The following is a 24165-nucleotide window of genomic DNA, read 5'->3' on the forward strand; positions in this document are numbered from 1 at the left end:
AAAAGGACTAGGCACAGACATCTAGCAATATTTGAAGTGCCTTGCATTTTTGCAGCAAACGATAAAGACATGATTTGCAATCATTTACCTGGAAAATAGGGAGGAGAGGAAATGAGACACAATTGGTCCAAGAGAATGGAACACAGGGGTGGAAGGAAAAAAAATTCAAGTGAATGGTTGTATCCTAATGATTTTGGAAACACACCAGGGTATTGGGTGGCTGATTTGGGGCAAGGGTAGGGTATAGGTGAAGTCAGATTAAGCATGGTCCAGGGCAAGCAGGGGCACCAAAAATCAAGAAGAATAACTTTTAATTTAGGGCACCTAGAGTCAGAAGCTTTGGGTCAAAGATGGGATGGACTGAAACTTTTTAGTACCTTGGATAGCTCTTTGGGAAAAAATTGTCAGAATCTGAGGTCTGACTGGGGGCTTTTATGTTCACAGGCTCAGGGCTGTTCAGTTGGTTTGGTCCTCTGGATGAAATTTTCTAGTTGTCAACAGTACCTTTACTTAGCTAGAGCAGGCTCAGATCTTCTGTTATAGAGAATATTGCATATACTCCCAAGTAATTTCAACATTGGTATCCAGTGAAAGGGCATTATCTTCTTAACTGATGTGGGACTCTTAATAGGCATCAATGGGGTGGGGAAGGAGAATGTCCTCAGTAGCTATATAACAAGCTGGTGAGAAGTAGCTTTTATGGGATAGTTCATCCTCTGACGACCCTATTAGTCAGGGCTAAGGATAAGGACTTAGTCTATGGTTATGGCTTCAATAAATGAGAATAGGAGTCAAAGTAGTAGTCCTGTCTTATTGCCCTTTAACAACCCTATGAACATATTAGTGTCTTCAGATGTTCAGGCGTTTTTGGGGTATACAAGGCTTAGTCATCCATAGAATGGGGAGAGAATCAGACATTTTTTTCTGTTCTGTCTTTAGACTCCTAATGCCTTCTGATTCAAGTGGCAGCATCTTGGCTATTTTCAGCTCCAGATTTGAATATTTCACTTAGGGCAAAACTTTGAACATAAGATGTAAGTTCAGAGACTAGGAAGAAGCATGAAATATGTAAATTTAGAGACTCACTTAAGATTCATTACGAAGGAGGGGAAGTAAAAGCTATTTGAATCTTCAAAAAGGAGAAATAATTTCCACTCAGATTGTAAGAGTTTAGAAAGTACTCTCTTCAATCTACCCCAATTCACAACCTGGCTTGGTGTTGCATAGTGTGTTTTCTCAGATAGCTATTGACCTACAGGGTAAGTTGACTCCTTGGTTTCTAGGTTCCATTCAAATAAAAAGGAAGCCCTGAAGGGTAAGTAAAGTTGATTTTTCATTGAAAATGGTTAGTACTTGGCAGTTTTCTACTGACTTTATTTCTACCCAGAGACCTCTGTCAGTTATTAGCTCACATTTATATACTGCTTTAAAGTTTAATTTCCTCACCACAACCCTATATAGTGTTATTCCCATTTTAGAGGACATTGAGGTTCAGAAAAATAAAATGACTTACTTTTAATATTTTATTCCATTACTGAACAACATTTACTTAAATGCATTCTCCCCTGTTTATTTTATGTTTAATCAATTTTTCGACAAAATGTAAATCTAAACACACATACAGTATCAATAGCAACTTATCAATAATTCTAAAACACTTATACTTTTGTGACCATATTTCACATACATTTACATGCATACATACTTTATATGGTTTGTCAGTATGTATATAGTATTACTATCTACATTTTACTTTATGTAATTTAATGTAATTTAATTATATGTAATATAAATAGTTCCATTTTTGTGGTTTCCATTATTTGTGGCAATATAATATTACAGTGGATTTATATAATATAGCATGCTTTGCCATACCCCCAACTACTAAGCCTTTATATTGTTTCTAGTTTTTTGCTTTTATATATAATACTGCTATAAATTCACAATGCTGCACAGACATGTACAAATAAGTTTCCTTTTCTTTTTTTCTTGAGATTTTTCTCCAGTGATAGAGTTAATGGGTCAAAGGGCTTGTATGGTTTGATGACACTTAATAGTCAAATCTACAAAGATAGCCCTGACTTTCAACTCTACCAGCACTGTCCCCAAGCACATTTTTGGATCTCACTAGTCCCCACAACTCTGCCAACATTGTTTAAACTACTTTTCTTTATTTTTCTGCCAAATTAAGAAATATGAAGTTCTGGTACTTGGATGTACTTTTTAAAAATTATTAGTGAAGTTGAACATTTTTTTTTTTTTTGTGAATAGCCTTTCATTAGTTGCCCTCTAGAGCCTGAGTATTTTCCTTATAAATTTGGATCAGTTTTACTTAGGAACAGGATTTAATCACTTAAGTTCTTAATACAATTCCATTTTTTAAATGGCTCTGACTTTTGTCCTTTTATATTACATCTTTTTACAGGAATCCAAAATATAAGGATCTGTTTGCGGTGGGACATGGCTCTTGTAAGTTACAATTTATCTTTACGTTTAAAGCACCCCAGTTAAACTACCCTAAGATTCCCAGCTTCCTTTGATTGGTTAGCCCAGACCTATTTTCACCCCTATTCTCTAGTCTGTACAGTAATCTTTGTCAACCCCTCACTTTCTGACAGCAGTCTTTTTTTTTGCATTTTAAAATTTTTGATAATAGCTTTTTATTTTAAAGATAGTTTTCAACACTGACCTTTTTAAAACCTTATGGTTCAAATTTTTATCCCTCTCTTCCCCTTACTCCTCTCCCCTATATAGCAAGTAATTCAAGATAAGTTAAATATATGCAATTCTTCTAAGCATATTTCCACAAGAAAAATCAGATCAAAAAGGAAAAAATTGAGAGAGGGGAAAAAAGCAAGCAAACAACAACAAAAAGGTAAAAATACTAAATTGTAATGCACATTCAGTCCCCATAGTCCTCTTTCTGGATGCAGATGGCTCTCTCCATCTTGAGTCACCTCATTGTTGAAAAGAACCAAGTCCATCACAGGTGATCATCACATAATCTTCTGGTTGTTGTGTACAATGTTCTCTTGGTTCTACTTACTTCACTTAGCATTAGTTCATGTACGTCTCTCCAAGGCTTTTTGACAGCAGTCTTGAACATGAGATGGTACTTGTCAATTTTCACTTGGCCTTTGAACTCTAAAAATGAACACCACAAACTAGAGAATATTTCTTTTATTAATAGATTCTTCTCTCACCTTCTTGTATACAAAAGTAAAACCAAAATGCTGATAAATTCTGTAGTCAGATGAAAGCTCACCCTTGACAATCTCTTTTTCTTTTACCTAACATTATACTGGGCATATTTTTGTCAAAGTTAAAGTTCCCAACTTTTATAATTCTTCTTTTGGAGACAATTTTCCTCTCATTACCAGTCCAGTATCTGCCTTGCTGAAAAAGATGTCTTTTGCTTTAGGATTGAGGCAATAGCTATAACTTGCTTTTATTCATGATTTAATCCGGTAATAATGTAGTATAGCCTCTATTCTATAACTACACGAGGCTAGATTTAAGATGACTTAGTGGGTAAGAGCCATAGCTGAATTGAGAAACCTAGTGTTCAGGATCAAGGATAATCGATTCTTATTTCAAACCACATATGGAATATCATGTTTAGATTTGGATATCCAGTTTTAGGAAGGATATAAAAAAATTGGAGAATATTGAAAGGAGGGTGATGAAAGACCTTGAAATTATGCCATATAAGAATCAGTTAGGGACAGCTAGATGGCTCAATGGATAAAGTGCTATCCCTGGAGTCAGGAAGTGCCAAATTCAAATTTGACTTCACACACTTAATAGATGTATGATTCTAGGCAAATCACTCAATCTCAATTACCAAAAAAAAAAAAAATTAAGGAACTGGGAATGTTTTCCTTGGAGAAGAATTTAGGGAGAACATGGTAGTCATATTCATGTAGATATGATAGTTGTCAAGTGAAGAAGAATTAGTCTTGTTCTTTTTGGCCCTGCAATTTAGGCTTCATATAAAGAGAAACTTCCTAACAATTAGATTAATCCATAAGTGGAATATGTTATCTGGATTACTCTCAGAAGTTTTCTCTACCCAGACTTCCCTAAATCTGTGTGTATTTGATTTCATGTAAGCCCCAGCAACAGCTTTTTGATCACTGCATTGTATAATAAAAGCATATGTTTTGATGTAGATGAGAGGATGAATGAGAAGAGAGATGAGAAGAGTCTTTAAAGCAATAGCTAGATGACTACTGAAGTGTTAGATATGTCCTAAACAAAATCTTGTCTCTGAAAATTTTTCTGGCTCTAAGATTTTAAGTTTAGGGATCTTTTCTAAAGAATCCTGCATCCAGGCCAAAGTCTTTAAAGATTCAGGCCACTGCTCAGTCATTTTCCTCACTTCTCTCCATCTATAAAGGCAAGCTTCCACCCCTTTGAGCCAACGTGCTCAACTGGCTCAGATCTCCTTCCCATTTCATGTCATTTGGTCATCTCATTGAGAAATGGTTTCTGCATGAAGCACTCCCTTCCTGTATAAGAATTATTCACACTGTATGATAACATTGGTTCCAAAATGTTAATGTTTGTTTTGTTTTGTTTTCTGGAATAGAATACTAGATTCTCTGAACCGAAAAGGCTTTTTTTTTTTTTTCCTCATAAAAGGCTCAGATAGGGTACTATGGTGACCATTAAGACTCAGAAATGTGCTGCTTTGGCTCAAATTCCCCTAGGGCTTCAAGCTGTTTGAGGTCTGGTTTTTATTTTTCTCATCAATGAGAACCTGATACTTCTTGAGATCATATAGTTTCTATTATATTTGAAGAGGAGGAAATGTATTTGCTGGTCTAAGGTTGGGTCTAACTCTGTGTCCTGTATTTTACCTCAAACAATTGTCCAGGTTTGATCAAATGACAAATTCTAGGGACAATTCTCTGCAAAGTCTAAAGTCATGTGCATTTCTCAAAGTAAATTAGGATGATAATATTCATTATTATCATCACAGCTATGATTATGGTCCAATGTAGTTATTATCTACAACTTCTCTTCTTTTAAAAAACAAAATAATATTTTATTGTGGACTTTAAGACCAACACAAAAAGAAATAAAACCTAAATGGAAGCACCCATAGTACCATAAAATCTAGGCTACCTTCACTTTGTTAAAAGGAATATTACATGTAAATACAAAGCCTTCTACAAAATAATCTTATTTGATTTTGTGTATACTTCTAAGAACTTTTCTATATACTTATATTATTTGCTAGGTTATTTTTATGCAATGTGTATGCTATTCTGATTCTACTTTCTCAGCATTTGTATGCTGTCCTACATTTCTTTGTTTTCCTCATTTTGTCATTTTTATGATATAGTAATATTCCATTACATTGATAGATTATAATTTATCACATCCCTAATTCTTCAACGGTTGGACAGATATACTACTTTCATTTTTTCCTTATTACACAAAAAGCTGTTGAGAATATTTGTGTTGTAGCTTTAGTTGTATCATAATATATTTAAGTAGAGTAAGGTGGGATCATCCAGATTAAAGGATATAGGTTTTCATAGATTTGCCCAACAGAAAGTTGGAATAGACCTCAACCATTTAGTTCAATTCATTCTTTAAAAGGAATCTCTATTATAACAGTGTCAAATGACAAATAGTCATCTGTCTTCTGCTTGAAGACCTCCAGTGTGTAGAAATGTGTTGCTAAGGCGGCCTGTTCTCTCTGGAGACAGTCCTATTAGGAAGCTTTTCCTGATACTAAGCCTAAATTTGCTTCTTTGTAACGTCTGACTTTAGCCCCTACTTATGCTCTCTGGGACCAAATAGAAAAAGTCTTAGCCCACTCTCCACTTGAGAACTCTTCAAGTTCTCAAACAGAGCTATAACATACCCTCTGAGTCTTTTTTCTCCAATCTAAATATACCCAATATCTTTAATTGACTATCACATATGAATTTAAGGCCCCTTGCTATCCTGGTTTCTGTTATCTGGATACTCCAGATAAGCAATGACCTTCCTAAATTTTGGTACTATACTCTAGATACACTTTGACAAGAATAGAGTATGAAGGGACCATCACTTTATTCCTTAAAGATGCATCTCTTTTAATGCATCCCAAGATCACATTAGCCTTTTTACTTGCCACATCATACTACTGCTTCTTTCTTTGAACTTGCGACATACTAAACCCTCTAATCTTTTTTTCAGATAAACGGTCATTTAAACATGTTCTCCCTACCTTGTACTTGAGAAGATGATTATTTTAACCCAAGTGTAAGACTACATTTATTCCTTTTGAATTTCATCTGATTAAACCTAGTAGAATATTCTTACTTGTCATGATCTTTTTAGATCCTGTATCATCGAGTGAGTGAGCTACTGTTTCCAGCTTTGAGGCATCTTCAGTTTTGATAAGTGTGCCATCATGCCTTTATGTAACTCATTGATAAAAATGTTAAATAGCACAAAACCTGAAACACTCTATTAGATACGTCCTTCCAAACTGACATTGAACTCTTTGTGATCATTCTGAGTCCAGCTATTCAACCAATTCTGAATCTATTTGTTGTATTATCCATATATATCCATAGCATTCCTATCTTTTCCATAAGAATAAAATGAGATACTTTCCCAAATAACTTTGCTAAAATCTAACCAAATTTATCTACAACCTTTCCTGATCTTGCCAAATTGCTACCCCAAAAAGATTTTAATACATCACAGTTTCAGTTGTGTAATAAGATATCTGTTTTCATGATATTTGAACACCACTAAATTTTGTTATTTTTAATTATATCAATTTGTTGTCTACAAGATTATATCTCACCATTTTCTTAGTATATATTTCTAAGATTATTAGACATTCGAACAATTTTCAAATGATAATTAGCAAACTCTATTTCTTCTTTCCATACCTGTTTGTATCATTAACTACTTATCTATTGAATGATAATGCCCAGACAAAAGTAATGGATGAAATTTAGATGAACAATTATCTGAAAAAGAACAATATATGCTCTATTAAATATGTGTGTGTAATATATGTGAATATACACACATATATATGTACATACGTATATTTATATTTATATGTAATGCTTTAAAATTTGGGAAGCAGTCAAGAATAATTAACTGTGTGCCTACTTTGTGCCAAGCATTGTGCAGCAGGGATATAAATAGGACAAATGAAATAATCTCTACTCTCCCAGAACTTACATTCTTGTGGAGACCATAAGTACATATATGTCTTTTCAGAATAAATATAATAGTAGTTATGAGTAGTGGAATCATTCTCTAGTTATAGAGAATAAATACAAAATAATTAAATACAAAATATTTTGAGAGGGAGAGTTGTTGGCATACAAGAGCCACCTGACAGTGGCTGCTGGAAATCCAACCCAGACCTGCAGAATGGATCTCCTCTTGTGAGAGGATGCTACAAGGAGACTGAGAGGCTGTTGCTGTTCTCTGACCTCTCTCCTCTTCCCACTGCCTCCAGTTTATCTCATTCCCAATCCGCAACACCTGTCAGCAAAGGCTGCTGGGCAGCTCCTTTAGGTGTTATGATCCACAGCAGTGGAGGCTCTCAGAGAATTGACTTGTCTCTTAACAGAGAGTAATAACTAAACCCATTGAAGCTCATGAAGTTGCCAGTAGAGTATAAGCAGGTAAAGATCTAGGACAGAGCCTTAGGGAAAAGCCACCATTTAAGAGTGTGATATGGATGATAAAGCAGCAACGAAGACTGAAAAGTGATCAGACAAGTAGAAAAAGAACCAGGAGAGAGAAGAAACACAAACTGAGAGCAGGGAGACTATCTAGGGGAAAGGGTGCAACACAGCAAACAGAACAAGAAGAACGAGAACTAGGCAAATAAATTATCAGATTGGGCAGTTAAAAAGAGTATGGGTAACTTTGGAGGAAACAGTTTCAGTTGCAGGAAGAGGTTGGAAGCTAGATTTCAAAGAACTGAGAAGTGTTTACTTCTTTTTCTCTCATTATAACCTGTTGGGATAAGTTCTGTTATTTCCAGTTTATAAATGAGAAAGAAAAGAAGAGACTGAAGATATTGTGACTTGTCCACCATCACACAACTAGGAAATGGTAGAGATGGGATTTGAACACATGTTTGGCCTGATTTCAAGTATAGGACACTTTCTCTTGTACCCTGTCTCTCCATAATGGATATTACCCTTGCAAATTTCTTTCAATTCTTATAGATTCATTAGATAGATTTGTTCCAGTCTTTTCCATTTTCCTTTTGGAACACCACATTTTATCTTGTAAACTTTTAATATAACAAACCCATCTATTTTGTCCCCAATGATTTTTCTCTCACTTATTTAATACTTCAACAATCCAATATTTGAATAACCCCATGATCTCATTAAAATGCCACTTATTCCAGTGGTACAGATTGCAACCCATCCACACTTTGAGTACTACCCACTTCTGGTGATTCATATGAGTATGGATGACACTTCCAGAAGGAACCTAGAAATCATTGCCAAAGATTACAAATCCTTGGGCAATAAACTGAAGACCACAGGGACACAGTGGTGTTTTCATCACTGCTATCCACTGAGCATAAGGAATACAAAAGAGAAATTTTTTCAGAAGGGAACAGCTGGTGAAGAAAATGGTGTCTGAAAATGGGATTTGGATTTCTGGTCCATAACTTAAAATATACACATGACAAACTGTTGGCCAGGAATGATTTGCATTTAACAAGGGCTGGTAAGAAAGTATTTGCCTGGAGTCTTATAAATGTAATGAAAAGAACTTTCAGCTGAATGGAAAGAAAGGAGGAAATTTCCTACACATATTCAACAAGCTATATACTACAGAAAGATAGGCACAAAGTAGGAAGAATAGTGTCAATGGAAACACTATGAAGCTCAATAGAGACAACGTTCAAGAAAAAGAAGATGGTAGTCAAACCTATAGCCATAAACATCTCTATGTCAATGCATAATAAACAGGAGGAACTAAAGGTCCTAATGCCAGGAGGGAAATTTGACATCATCAACATGAGTGGAGCTTGATGAGTGGAATGACTTGGGTCTTGGCAGATGTGTTCTGTTCAAAAGAAGTAAGTCAGGCAAAGAGTAGGGATTGCATTATATTTTAAGAAGATAAGCTTTTATGAGGAAATCTAGGAACCAAAAGAGAAAAGGCAAAATGGAAAGCATTTGGATGAATTGGAGTAAAAGAGAAATGATTTTTATCATTGTCACTTAGAGAAAATGGATGAGTTCAGGAATCATATCACATAGATATGATATGGTAGTGGTGAGTTCTTCATTTATCCAGACATCTGCTGAAACTTTCTCTGCCAGACACAAAATAACTAATAATTATTGTCTTACCTTAATGAGCTCATCCCCCTTTTTTTCTCAGCAACAGGAAGGAATTGGCTTCTAGGATGAAAATTAAGGGAACTTTGAGGGAAAATGGTCACTCCTTTTATTATGAAAGAGAGGAAAGCTAGATCACACTCTACATTTTAGGAGAGTAGTAAGTCAAATAATATTTATTAAAAACTATGTGCCAGGCACTGCTAGATATGAGGAAGGGTACAAAAAGAATAAAAACAATCCTTATCCTTATCCTCAAAGATAGTCTAATGGGAGTGTCAGAGAAGACAACATGTATATAAAAATAGATAGAAATTAATTTTAGAGAAGGTTCAGTAATGATGAACCAGGAAAGGTCTTCTATAGATGGGTTCAAAGAAAGGATAAATCAGATCCCATGGACTAAAATCAACTAAGGAGATAGCCAGATAGACAGACAGACAAAGAAAGAGAAAAAGGAAGGAAGGAAGGACATTAAGTGCTTACTATGTGTTACTTGAAGAAACTGAGGCAGACAGTGGTTAAATGATTTGCCCAAGTTCACACAGCTGGGAAGTATATGATGCTGGATGAGAAGAAAGGTCTTCCTGACTCCAGGCCAGTACTCTGTGGACTATGGCTGCCCCTTTTGTCTTGGGAAGAGATTCAAAATGGAACTAAAGCAGTTGCTCATAGTATATAGGACAATGATAGTTGAGAGGGAAGGTAGAACTGATTAATTCCTATTTAGCTTCTGTTTTCTCTGCTAAGGAGAATGACTTTTGGCAAGAAAGAACAGAGTAAGAGCTCACCTAGCCCATTCAGGTCACCCAGCCCTGGCTAATAACAAACTTGTGACCTAAAAGAGTAGATGGAGATGATTTCTAACTCATCATCAATGGTATGTGAAAGGTGATGGAGGACAAATGAGGTCTTTTATTTTCTGGAGAACAAATTATTTCCGCATTTTCAAAATAGAAAAGAGAAAGAAACTCTTCAAACTGTAGGTCAGGGAACTTTTATTGGATTCTTAGAAACATTTTAACTTTGGGGCCTGTAAGCTTGTCTTTTTATATTTTTTAAAACTATTTCAGAGGGCAGCTAGGTGGCGCAGTGGATAGAGGGCCAGTCGTGCAGTCAGGAGTACCTGAATTCAAATCTAACTTTAGTCACTTAACACTTCTTAGCTGTGTGACCCTGGGCAAGTCACTTAACCCCAATTGCCTCAGCAAAAAAGCAAACAAATAAACAAAAAAAATCCTATTTCAGCATACTTTAGTTTCCTTTATAATCATGTGTATTTTATTTTATGCAAAAATATATGTATATATGTATATATATATATATATATGTGTATATACACACACACACACACACAACACACACACACATATATATATATATATATATATATATATATATATATATATATATATATATATATATATATATATATATATATATATATGTATGCTGTATCTTGAAAATAGGCTTCGCCAGACTGCCAAAAAGGCAAGTGACACAAAAAAGTTAAGAACTACTATATATTTTTAAAAGGCATGGTTAAATGAACATCTAGAGAATTGATCACAAAGAATTATCCCAGTTTCAAAAAGAATAACAAGTTAATCTCATTTCCTTTTTTGACATGGTTAATAAACCAGAAGATTTAACTAAAGTTTACATAAAGTATTCCTAGATTTTAGCAAAGTATTTGATAGTTTATTTTGTTCTTGTGGGGGGGGGGGAGGAAATGGGTAGTGTAATTAGATAGATGCAGTACTCATTAGACAATTGAACCCCAAAACTAGCCATTGGTAATTTGACATCAATTTGGAAGAAGGTCTCCAGGGGATCTGTGCTTGGTCCCATACTGGGAAGCATTTTTATCAGTTACTTAAAGGCAAAGTATCATCCTCCTTATCAAATTTGCAGGTGACACAAAGCTAAAGGGACAACTAGAACACTAGATGACATATATTCAGAAATATATTCTGAAAGCTATGCCATTGGGCTGAAGATGAAATTTATAGGGACAATTAATATTCTATGCTTTGGTCCAGAAAATCAACTTCACAATTACATGTTGGCAGAGGCATAGTTAAAAATTCATCTGAAAAGGATCTAGGGGCTTTGGCATACAAGTCACTCAAGAAATGACTGATCAATGTGCTATTGGCAGCCAGAGTACCCAGTGTGATCTTGGGCTGTGCTGAGAGTCAGAATGTTCAGAAATCTGAAATGAGAATCTTGCTATATTATAAGCCTTATCAAATGACCTTTGGGGTAGTGGGTTTAGCTCTAAGCACCACATTTTAGGAAGACATTGACCATTTACAAAACACCCAATTGAAGAAGGGCAGTCAGGATGGTGAAGGGCCTCAAGCTTGTATCATATGAGAATATTTTGAAGCAACTGGAATGCTTAGTCTGGTGAAAAAAAGACTTAGGAGAAACATGATAACTATATTCAAGTATTGAAGGGCTGCCTATCATATGGAAGAACAATTAAATTTATTCTGTTTGTTCCTAAAAGTTAGTAATTAGGAGCAATAGATCAAAGTTACTGAGAGGCAGATTTAGGCTGATAATCCATTTTCTTTTTGGCTTTGTTCCATTTTCATAGCACAGTCATAAGCAATGAAGGAAACTCTTGAGTGAGAAAGGGGGTGGCAATCAGAAGACTAATGTAGAAGAAACTTGGAAAGGGCAGAGAGAATAGAATAGGGAGGAAAAGGGAATGAAAAAAGAGGAGTATAGCCGAGAGAGAGAGAGAGAGAGAGAGAGAGAGAGAGAGAGAGAGAGAGAGAGAGAGAGAGAGAGAGAGAGAGAGAGAGAAGAGGGAAGAGGGAAAGGGAAAGGGAAAGGGAAGAAAGAAAGAAAGAAAGAAAGAAAGAAAGAAAGAAAGAAAGAAAGAAAGAAAGAAAGAAAGAAAGAAAGAAAGAAAGAAAGAAAGAAAGAAAGAAAGAAAGAAAGAAAGAAAGAAAGAAAGAAAGAAAGAAAGAAAGAAAGAAAGAAAGAAAGAAAGAAAGAAAGAAAGAAAGAAAGAAAGAAAGAAAGAAAGAAAGAAAGAAAGAAAGAAAGAAAGAAAGAAAGAAACCTAACTTAGTAGATAAAGAATGAGAAAGAGAAAATGAAATCATGGAATTTTTCTCTCAAAAGACATTAAGAAAGCAACCAGACTTAAAGATGTCCTAGAGGAAGAATCAGATTGACTTGAGTTTTTCCTGTGAATTGAATATGTGAAAAAAATGAGCAGCCTATTTTTGGGCCCCATTATCCCTCTGGTTGTTGTTTTAGTGCTCAATGAATAATCCAGAGCTTAAAGGCTCCCTGTTCCGGGGGCCTACTTCTCATGGAGCTGACACCTTCTTGGCAGGTTCTGCAAAGGCATGGGTTCCCACTGGCATTGCCATGGCGAGTCCCTCACTCCCCCCCCTACTTTTGGGTGGGAGAAGGGGGCCTTGGGAGAGGGAGAAATGAAACAAGAATTTCCATGGGAGAGGACTATGTTCATCTTTGTTTCATTAGAATGAAAGCTCTCTATGTACTGAAGGCTTCTGGTCGTCATGCCTTCTGGGCACTTTGGCTCAATCCATCAACAAGCCCTTATGTTTAAGGTATCTCTTTTGTGCCAGACACTGTGCTAGGTGCTGAAGATGCAAATCTCCAAATGAATGAGTCATTCCCTACTCTCAAGAAGGTTGTATTCTGTAGGAAGAGGCAAGCTGAACCTATATAAGTACAAATTAGAAATCAGGAAACATGGGTTAGAATCTGAGCTCTGCCATTTACTGATAGGAAGACCTTAGTCAAGTCACTTCCCCTCTCTTCATGGAAATTTCCTTCTATGTAAAATTAGAGGGGGGGGAGGAGGCAGCATTACATTAGTATTTACAAATTACTAATTGTAGTACATTTTCCCCAGTCTTTTACAACATAGGTTGGGTGGTGCACTGGAAGAGTGGTGGTTCTTGATGAATGGAATGGTAGCATCTCACCAAGTCAGAAGCTTTTGGTTCAGATTTCATCTCTGACCCTCCTTGGGTGGTCTTGGAGAAGTTATTCCCTAGGCTTCATTTTTCTCATCTGTCAAATGAGAAAGTTGAATTAGATGGCCTCTGAAGCCCCTTTCAGTTCTACCAACAATGATTTTTAACCCTTAAAACCTGTAAACTTAAATACCTGGTTCTTTCTTCCCATTTTTCCTGTGTCCTGTACCTCCAGGTCCCTGGACAAACCTGATTGCTGCCCTGCTGAGATCACAAGATGGTGTAGTCTACAGTAGAACATATAAAGATCTTTACCAGTCTCCTTCACAATTTGGGCGGGAAAATAATGAAATAGATGCTCCTTAGAATGCTTCCAGATCAGATATTCCCATGGCTCTAGTACAATAGTATAAAAGGAGGTCACATATGAATCAGATTGCAGGGGTATAAAGTTTCTATATGGGCCAAGTCTCAATACAATTGAGTTTGGCATCTTAAGGCACAGGTTCCCACTGTTTTAGGCAAGATTAAATGTAAAACCTCTTAGGGAGCTAAGCATATAATCTCTGAGTGACCATGGACTTTCCAAAAGCAAGAGTTCACCCCCCCAACTCCAAGCCCAAGTGCCACCCCCCCCCTTTACCAAAGGTTTTAACCTCCAGATCACTGGGAAAGTCTTCTAATAACCACAGCCTGTGAGAACAGAGCAGAGACTCATAAGACAGCACAGAGGTTACTGCTGTCCATTGTCCACCATCTTCTCCTCCTCTGGAGAATTAAGCATTTGGAAAGATTTAAATCTTTCCCAATGATTTGTCAGCTTCACTAATTAAGTAATGTTAATTACATTTACTGAAAATGAAAATTAATCCACCTCATTGCATCCTGCCTTCCCTATGCAAAGTATATCATTCACTGAGTTGCAGGCCGTGTAAAATTTACAGTACTAATTATGTTGTCAGATCTATTAGTAAATACAGTCCATAAAGTGCAATGTACTAACTTGATTGGAGGGCAGGTTCATTCTAGTTGTTGGTTTAATTACTGTTTAGTCATTTAAGTTCTCAAATGTTTGCTTCATTTTCCCTAAATCAAATTAAATACATACAAATATGTATTCTGTCTCCAAGGGGCATGCTGTTGTTTCCAATATTATTTAAAATCAGATGCCTAATTGAATTGGTACATGCAGGCCCAGCAGCATAGCAGTAACTAAGGATCAGGACCTAATACTCTGACAACTTTATGGTGACTTTCTCAAATGCCAGCAGACTATTTCCAATCAGAAGTGCCCTTTCACCCCCAGTCTTAGTACGGCTGATCAGTGGCACAGAAAAATATACGGCAAAGTACTCGGTCTCTGGAGACAATGCCTGTTCTCAGTGACTCGGCAGTCTGGGAGAGGGATTCTGCCTGCAGGGGCTGTGGAAGCCAGGTCTGACATCACATGTCAAGCAAGATAACTCCATTCCATAGCTTCTGCCTCTAGGGCTTGTGGAAATCCGGGCATGACACCATGCGTCAAGCAGGAAGGCGCCATTCCATCCCCTCCGCTTCCAGGGGTTGGGGAGATCCAGGCCTAATACCGTGTCTCAAGCCACATGGCACTATTCTACTCCACAAGCCAATGTGGACGGCAGTTCTATTACAGCGACTGAAGGCCAGGAGCTTGGATAGCTAAAGAAGTGATTGCTAGAATTCTCCCAACCCAGGGTCACTGACTCTGCGCCTGCCTTAGGCAAGTTTGCTTCCAAACCCATCTGGCAGCACAATAGCCCCAGGGAAGGAAGGCTCCGGAGTCTCCCAGACTTAAATTTATTACACAGTTTCTCAATCCCAACAACCGGAAAGTTTTTCCTATGGTCTGATGTGACTAGGGGTGAAGAAAGCCTCAGCCAAACTAGGACTTCATCACTTAACTGCACTTGTCGATCTACCTGGCTGTGATTTGTTCCAAAGCTTTTAGTGAATCACTGGAAAAGGGATTTAAGCTAATTGCAAAGAGCACCTTTCCCTCTTCGGGCTATGACCACTGAATACAGCTAGATGTACGCGCCGCATGTAGTTTGTCAAGCTCCTCTCAGACAGCTGAGGGGACCACCTCCCATGCTTCCCCCTGTGGGTTCTGTGGGCCTTGTGGTGAGCGAAGGATCTCTTTAAGTGAAAGAACTCCTCTGAGAGCATTTCAAAATAAATTTTTATCCACACGGTATGTATACGCTTGCCTGGCTAGCCCCCAGACCAACTAAAACTTGAATCAACTTTCCACCCATGTTGGTGAAATGTTCAAAAATAATTTCACCGACCTACAGCACTCTAAGGTTCACACAGCCTTCACACCCCTCCTGTGAGTTAAGCAGTGTGCATAATAACTCCCTTTTGGAGAAGAGGAAACTGAGACATAGTCACATTCAAGATCACATAGTGGAGTCAAGATTTGAATCCAGGCCTCCTGGCTGAGTCCAGTATTCTTTCCAGCATCTCCCTCTGAGGCTTCTTTCCCCCTTCCTCATTTGGAGAGCCTGAGAGAGATAAAGCTAAGAGAGATACGGCATTTACATAAGGGCTGAAAGTTGTGCAGCCATCCAGTCAACCTGTGCCTGGCCAAGGTCGCCTTCCACCACATCTCCAACCATTCACTAGCTCCTGGGGCAGCCCTTCATACTTTTTGGACGTTCTATTAGGAATTTCTTCCTCCACCCCAAGCCAACATCTGCTTCACTGTTACTTCCAATCACTATTCCTAAGGTGTCCTTTGAGACCAAGAACAAATACAATCCCTGTCCCACCCAGAGAAAGTCTTCATGTCCTAGTGGAAGGAGCATTGGATTTGGAGTCAGCATCTGGGTTCCAATCCTGGTTCTGTCCCTAACTGTGTGATCTTGGGCAAATCACTTACTTAAATCTCAAGTTTTAGTTTCATCATTGATAAAATGAAAACAATTCTACTCAGTGACTTAAAGGCCTGTGTTTGAATCCTGACGTCACTTAGTAAATGACCTCTTAAGGTGACTTTCAGTTCTGGTTCAGTATTCTTTATCCTCTTTAAGTCTTCTCTTCAGTTTCCCCCATTCCTTTAAATGATCACCCTGTGTCAGGATCTTGGGACTTACTGCCATTCTGGTTGTCCCCCATCTAGCCCATGTCTTTTCTAAAATGCAGTGCTTGGAACTGAATGCAGCATTCCAGACATGTCCTGACCAAGGAATGTCAGCTAACCCATTATCTCCCTCATTGCCTCTCAAGACAATCTAGAATCATTTTCTGTCTCTTGCTTGCAGTTCACTAAGATATCATAATCTACTCATCTAGTCAGACCTCTGTTAAAGGTAATTTTCTGAAATAAAAAGAAAACTGAGGACAAAATAACAGAGCTATCTGTAATTTAATTTGCAAATCTAGTATTTGCATATCAGGTCAAATCACCTGACTCTTTAGATATCAGAAACCCTGAGTGATTTACAGAACTGATTTTTATAACAGAGAAGGGGAATTAAAAAAAAAAAAAAAAAAAAAATATATATATATATATATATATATATATATATATATGACAGAAACTTATTTTAAACATAATTCAATCCAACCAAGCAGGTCCCCTGAGTAGTTAGCTTCTCCTAGGCTTTCTTAATCCTTCCCCAGAAGTCTTTGCCTTCCAGGTGGTAGGATACCTTTTGTATCCAGAAAGCATACTGGGAAAGAAGACCTTGTAGTCTGTAGTTAGCAGTCACATTGCATCTTCCTTAGAAAATTCCATTAATCAACTTAGACTCTAGCTGAAGACAAAAAAGGAGGCTTATCCACTCAGGCTGGATAGAGGAGTTTAACCTCTGGCTAGCCTTTGTCCAGCTGTCAGAAAGGGGAACAGCCTTTGGTCAGCTCCTCCCCCCTTTCTGTTAGAAATGAAAACAGTCTTTTTTTTTTTTAAGTTTATAATCTTGTGATTTTTTTATTCTTCTGAATTATTACTACTAAATGATAAAATATAGGTACAAATCTATTCACTAAATCTCTAATAAACTAGATGAGACTATGTTATTATTCTGGCTTAGCTGTTAGAGCTAGTTTTTCCTAAAGAAATGAGTTTACTCCTATGATTAAACAAAAAATAAATCAAAGTAATCAAAACTAATTGATTTCCTTTTCACCTCCCTCATCATTTAATTAAAGAAGTTGACTTCCATTTATCTTTATCCAGAAAGAAAGGGATAGGCCAAAATTGGACAGGATGATAAATAGTAGTAGTAGTAGTAATAATTGGCATTTATATAGTATAAATTTATATATATACATATATATATATATATTTAGTAGATCTGTAAAGCACTTTACATGTATTATTTCATTTAATACTCATAACAACCCTGTAACTCTATAGTATAAACTATTCACTAGAGATAGGGGTAAACACTATCTCTGTAGGCAGTTAGGTGACACAGTATATAGAGTACAGGACTTGGAACTAGAAAAGATCTGAATTCAAATCTTTCCTTAAAACATTTGCTAGCTCTGTAAAATGTAGCAAGTCACTTAGCTGTTTTAAGCTTCAGTTTCCTTATCTGTAAAATGGGGATAAAAGACTTGTTATGAGGATAAAATGAAATAAAGCTCATAAAGTACTTTGTAAACCTTAAAGTACTATATAAATGTTCACTATTATTATCATCAAAGTTTTCATCCTCTTTAATTTGGCCCATTATTTTAACTTATCCAGATTTTTTTAGAGCACAACTCTGTCATGTAATATATTAGCTATGCCTCCAAGCTCATCTAAAAATTTGTCAAGCATGGTCTGACAAAAAGGGAAATGAGGTTAGTCTGGCATGACCTATTCTTGATGAAGCTCAACTGGCTTGTAGTGATTACTGCTTCCCCAAATGCTCACACATCATCCCCCTTAATAATGTATTCTGGGATTTTGCTGAGAACTGGAGTCAAATCTTCTTTCATAGACTCTGTAGGCTCCAAACTATTCCCTTGCTGGAAAATCAGGACATTTTCCCCTCTCCAGTCCCACAACACCTATCTCATTCTGTGAGATCATTAGAAGGTCATGGACATCAGTGCTGCAATCACATCTGCCAATCCTTTCAGTTCTCTGGGATAGAGTTCATCCAGATCTGGTAATGGAGGGCAGACATATACTGACTCCCCTATTCCCTCCACAAGAGGCTCAAGGAAACCAGTTTATAGACTAGAGTGAAAACGGCACGTTGAGCTTGATTTTGCACATGCTGTCTAGGCTTTTTGTTCATTTAAATAGTCACCTGATGTCTTTCAGGCCCTTAAGCTGTGGGACTGGTACTTATTCCCAGTTGCAGGAGACTTAATTTAATACACTTGCAAAAAACACAGATCGGCCATTTATGACTATCAGGTTAAAAAGACCAGTCCAGCACTTGGAGGAAAACCAAAACCAGGAATCTTCTATCTGAGCCTGACGAGGATGTCAGTTTTATACTGATGGTGACTACCCTGTCAGCAGCTGTGAGATGTGATGAGCTGCCAACTGTGAAAATGTTGCCCTCTAAGACCTGAGCCAGTTGCACCTTGGAAAACTAGTCTTTTGTAATTGCATCTAAAATATGACAGGTTTCTTGTCTAAGGCAGGTTCTGACTTGTTTTCAAGGTCTCTTGGCCTCTGGGGCATCGTGTCTGCTTGCTGGATTTTCCACTGTTTTAGCCAAATTTCTGGTTTCTGTGTACTCTTCATATTGAAACATCTCATCAGTAAATTCTTATTATCATTCCCTAGCCCTTATCTTAAATCTTCTGGTCCCAAACTCCTACCCTAGTCTGCTTAGGCCAGTATTACCTATGATAGATACAATGTTAAGTTAGCCAATAATGTACCCATCTACTTTTAGGAAACTGGTTCTGCTGAGGATGAATTCATATCCAGGACCTTGAGGTCACCATGTATTGTTTTCCAAGTGTATGAAGAAAGTTTTGGTTTCTATTATAGTGGACACAAGGGACCCAATTACAGAATGGTCAGCTTAAGTCATAATCAGTCAAGAAACAGTCAAGAATCATTTAACCTCAATCTCCAGCCACTTCTAGGAGTACCAGATCCCAGAGAGAAGTCACCAATTAAGCTTTCTCCAGTCCCTTGGAGGAAAAGAGGAGCTAACAACATTTTAAAAGCATTAGTAAAAGGTTTGACACTTGAGGAAATACAAAATTAGCATGAAAGGTAAATAAGTATTCATTTTAGTATTTCAATAATTTCTTTTACCCTCCCCTCCTGGATTTGGCTCAGGAGGGAGTTCAGCTAGTATGAAAGTTGAACAAGATTGTTTTCCATGTCTCATTATCCTACAGGGATTACTGTCTTTTGTTTGTTTGTTTGTTTATTTAATTTTTATTTTATTTTATAATTATAACTTTTTTTTTTGACAGTACATATGCATGGGTAATTTTTTACAACATTATCCCTTGCACTTACTTCTATTCAGATTTTTTTCCCTTCCTCCCCCAACCCCCTCCCCCAGATAGCAGGCAGTCTTATACATGTTAAATATATTACAGTATATTCTAGATATAATATATGTGTGTAGAACCGAATTTCTTGTTGCACAGGAAGAATTGGATTCAGAAGGTAAAAATAACAGTTTACACTCATTTCCCAGTGTTCCTTTTCTGGATGTAGCTGATTCTGTCCATCATTAATCAATTGGAATTGGATTAGCTCTTCTCCATGTTGAAGATATTCACTTCCATCAGCATACAAGGGATAACTGTCTTAAAGGGTGTCCTGCTGAAACTAGTGCCAGCACTGTGATCAGCACATGTTCTTACTAGAAATATGGAAGGGGGAATTGAGAGGATGTTTATGACTGTGCAACTGTCATTGCTTATATTTTAGAAAAAGAGGAAAAGAATTCAGTAATAGAATTCAAGGGGATCTTGTTAAATTATACTGATAGTATATTCAAAACAGAATTAAGTTCAGAAGGGAAGAATGAAGGATGACTTATTAAATGCCAAAAATTTAACTATTCAAATGATATTTTTAAAATCGGTATGTTGCTGAAGAGCTCTGAAAATTGTCTTTGACTACAGGCATGTCCTGCACAATTTTGCTTCAACCAGCAAATGGAGTATAACACAATTTCAAGTTTCAAATGCCCATTTTAATTACCATTTGGCTAACTAGCCATCTGTAACATACTTCCATTGGAATTAACTGCCACCTATAACATAATTCCAAGTAATATGATTCAGAGAATTAATGAACAATGTTGGGCATGTCTATATTTTTTGAGAGCAACTATATTTGGAAGCAGTGCTCATCATGAACTGTCACAAAATGTGTCAAAGAAATAGGCCTTTGACTTTGTAATGGTTTAAATTTATTTGTTTTCCTGTCCTTTTGGAATATGATACAGGCTACTGGGAAAAGCCTTTGTGTGAATTTTAAAGAGAAATGAAGTATGCAATTGAGTAAAAAGGAAATTTAATGATAAGCTAGTCTGAATCCTTCCAACCTCTTCATCTTTTTACAGATTAGAAATTTGAGCTCCCAGAAGTTAAAATTATTTTTTACATTTGTTTTATTGATACCTTTTGCTTTTATACCAGTCATTTCTCTTTAACCCCTTCCCCTGATATGCCATCCCATCTCCATTGAGCCCTGTTTTATGTCAAAGAAAAATCAACCAACAGAGTGATTATGCCTCAAAGTCTGTTCCACATCTGTAGTCCCTTACTTCTCTATGGAGAGTAGACAGAGCTATTTTATCATCAACTTGCTGATGCTGTTTCATTTATGTTATTGTAGTCTGTGTGTATATTATGCTCTCAGCTCTCCTTTCTTAATTCCAATCATTCATAGAAATCATCCTGTATTTTTCTGAATCTTCATAGTTGTCATTTCTTACAATGTAATAATATTCCATTATATTCCCACACCCACAAGCCAGGCCTAATCTTAAATACCCAGTGCTTTGACATCTCAGAAAGCAGAATCAGCAAATGCTATGAAATTAGAGCAGATTGTCTAGACCTAAGAAAGAGATGGAGAAAATGTTAACAGTGCAGGTTAAACTAAAAAATGTACTATAAATATGTGTTTTCCCCTTTTTGGAGAGTTGTCCAGAACATATACTAGCACACTATTGCATGCATCACAGTTTGTTCAGCCATTCCCCCATTTATGGGTCCCCAATTCATTTCCATTTTCTATTACTATAAAAATAATTTTAAAAGGTTCTAAAAATGATGGGAGTATCTATTGTTGTTTCAGTGTGTCTAACTCTTCATGACCCAGCTGGGGTTTTCTTGGCAAAGATACTGGAGTAGTTTGCCATTTCCTTCTCCAGCTCATTTTATAGATGCTGTTTTAGTTGTTTACTTTTTTAGTTGTTAGTCTAAGTTTTATAGTTGTTATTTTGCTACCATAAGGAGTGCTGCTATGAATTTTTTTTGTTATGTAGAGGATCTTTCTTTACGGCATTAATCCCTTTGGAGTCTATACTCAGTAGTAAGTTATGAGGTGAAGTGACATGAAGTTTAAGGATTTTTCTTAATGGGATTCCAAGTTGTTTTCCAGAATAGTTGGACCAATTCCTTATCTGTCAATAAGTTTGTGCTAAGTTCACGGGGTAGAGAGATATAAAAGAAGCAGGCCTTGCCTTTAAGGAGCTAACATTCTAGTGGGAGAGACGATCTGAAGCTATATAAGTATATACATGTGACAAAATGAACACTCTTCTTTTTTTTTTTTAAATTTATTTTTTTATTTTTTTATTCATTTTTCCAAATTATCCCCTCCCTCCCTCTACTCCCTCCCCCCGATGGCAGGTAATCCCATACATTCTACATGTGTTACAATATAACCTAAATACAATATATGTGTATAAATACCATTTTCTTGTTACACATTAATTATTAGCTTCCGAAGGTATAAGTAACCTGGGTAGATAGACAGTAGTGCTAACAATTTACATTCGCTTCCCAGTGTTCCTTCTCTGGGTAAACAATCTTCTTTGTTGAAGGAAAGCGGCAGTATCAGGAAGGATCAGAAAAGGTTTCATGTAAAAGATGGTACTTGAGATGAGACTTGAAGGGACTCAGAGATCCCTTGAAACAGAGACAAGAAAGAAATGTATTCTAGACATGTGAGACAACCTTCATGAAGTCGACAAGGCAAGAGATATAATGTCAACCATGGAGATCACTAGAACTGGATCACAAAGTACAAGGAAGAGAGTAATGTGGAAAAGGGGAAGTTAAGTGCTGCAGTGGACTGAGCACCTGGCCTAAAACAAGAAGAGTCATCTTCCTGAGTTCAAATCTGGCCTCAGACTATCAGTTGTGTGACCCTGACCAAGTGACTTAATCCTGTTTTACCTCAGTTTCCTCATCTATAAAATGAGCTGGAGAAGCAAATGGCAAACCACTCCAGGATCTTTAACAAGAAAACCCTAAATGGAGTCACAAAGGGTCAGACATGACTGAAAAAATGACTGAATAACAGTAACACATATGTGAAAATACTGAAAAGATAGGAAAAATCCAGGTTGTAAATAGATTTAAATGTCAAGAGAGTTTCTGTTTTATCCTAAATGTACTAGGGAGCCCCTGAAGTTTGTTGAAAAGGGGTGTGACATGATCACATCTGTGCTTTAAGAAAATCACTTTGGCAGCTGTGAATCAGGATGTGCAATTTTTTTTTAATTTTGCTTATGCAATCACTTTAAAAGTTTATGTCATCACAATTTTCTGATTTATCTTTTTAATCTTTTCTGTCTCTTGCTTGGCTAACAATATTCCTCTTAAGTATAGGTCTAAAAGGCACTGCATTCTGTGATCAATTTTTGTATGTGACCTTTTATATTTGGGTAAAGTGACTTTCCCAGGATTACAGGGCTGCTAAGTGGTACCAGGGCTCCTGACTTCTAGTTGATCCTATCTAGTTGATGATAAAATCACATCCTATTTCTTCTGAATCTGATCCAAGACAATGATGAACAGGGACAGAGAAAGGGAGAAGGGATAAAAAGAAGAGAAATTTGAGGTCCGTGATGTAGATGTGGGACAAAGGGTACAAGAAAGATGGGGAGGACTTAAGCTGTGCTTGAGCAGAAAGAATGAAGTTGGGACCACAAGCCTCCCAGGCCAGACACTAATGAGCAGACAGTTACCTCCCAGTTAGCAGATGTGAATTTCAAAACACTAATTTAGTTAAATTCAACAAACAAATGTTTGAACACCTACATATGTAAGCTTCTGTGCTGGCACCATAGGGAATACAAAGATGAATAAGAAATAGCCTCTCTCAGATCGTCTCAATTTCCTGACTTCAATGGACTGGATTATAGTGAAATTTTGTGTGTGGTAAACACTTCATAATACTGTTAGACAGGAGATTTGCCACTCACAGCTTCCACTAAAGGATGAGAAGCCACAGGAATGACTTCCAATTTTAAATTATTTTTTTTGGTGTGTGTTTCTCCTCCTACCTCTACAAGGATGAGGCATAGGGAATAGGAATGGGATTCGCTCTGGTTTGAGGCTAGGAGCCCTCCATGATGCTTCTTAAAGTCTCTCTGGGACAAGAAGTTTAAAAAAAGCCACAGGTTTTTGCACAGATAAATGCTGGTAGAAGCACTGGATGGGTCAAGTAAATAACTAACATTCATAACTGTAAGTACAGAGTCCTGAGTTGAAGGGTCAGAAAGCAATGACTAGGAATTGGTACCAGGATGATGGTTCAAGGAGTGAGAAAAAAAAAGATTCAAAGGTCAGGCAGAACTGATACTAGGACCCAGAGTTTGATACCAGTGTGCTAATAAGGGTCCAAGACCCACAATTCAACTTCCTGTATAGTGCTTGAATTGTTTGGT

General features: G+C 36.9%; 1 protein-coding gene across 1 annotated transcript in view; it reads left to right on the forward strand.

Moving 5' to 3' along the window:
• The window catches only part of DNAI1 (dynein axonemal intermediate chain 1), a 264230-nt gene that overhangs the window by 138687 nt on the left and 101378 nt on the right, over positions 1 to 24165 (forward strand). The window contains exon 12 of the mRNA XM_074280236.1: positions 2426 to 2469. Within this exon, the coding sequence (XP_074136337.1) occupies positions 2426 to 2469 (44 nt within the window). The remainder of the gene's footprint in view (positions 1 to 2425; positions 2470 to 24165) is intronic.

The sequence above is a fragment of the Sminthopsis crassicaudata genome, chromosome 1, assembly GCF_048593235.1.
Source record: "Sminthopsis crassicaudata isolate SCR6 chromosome 1, ASM4859323v1, whole genome shotgun sequence".
Lineage (NCBI taxonomy): Eukaryota > Metazoa > Chordata > Mammalia > Dasyuromorphia > Dasyuridae > Sminthopsis > Sminthopsis crassicaudata.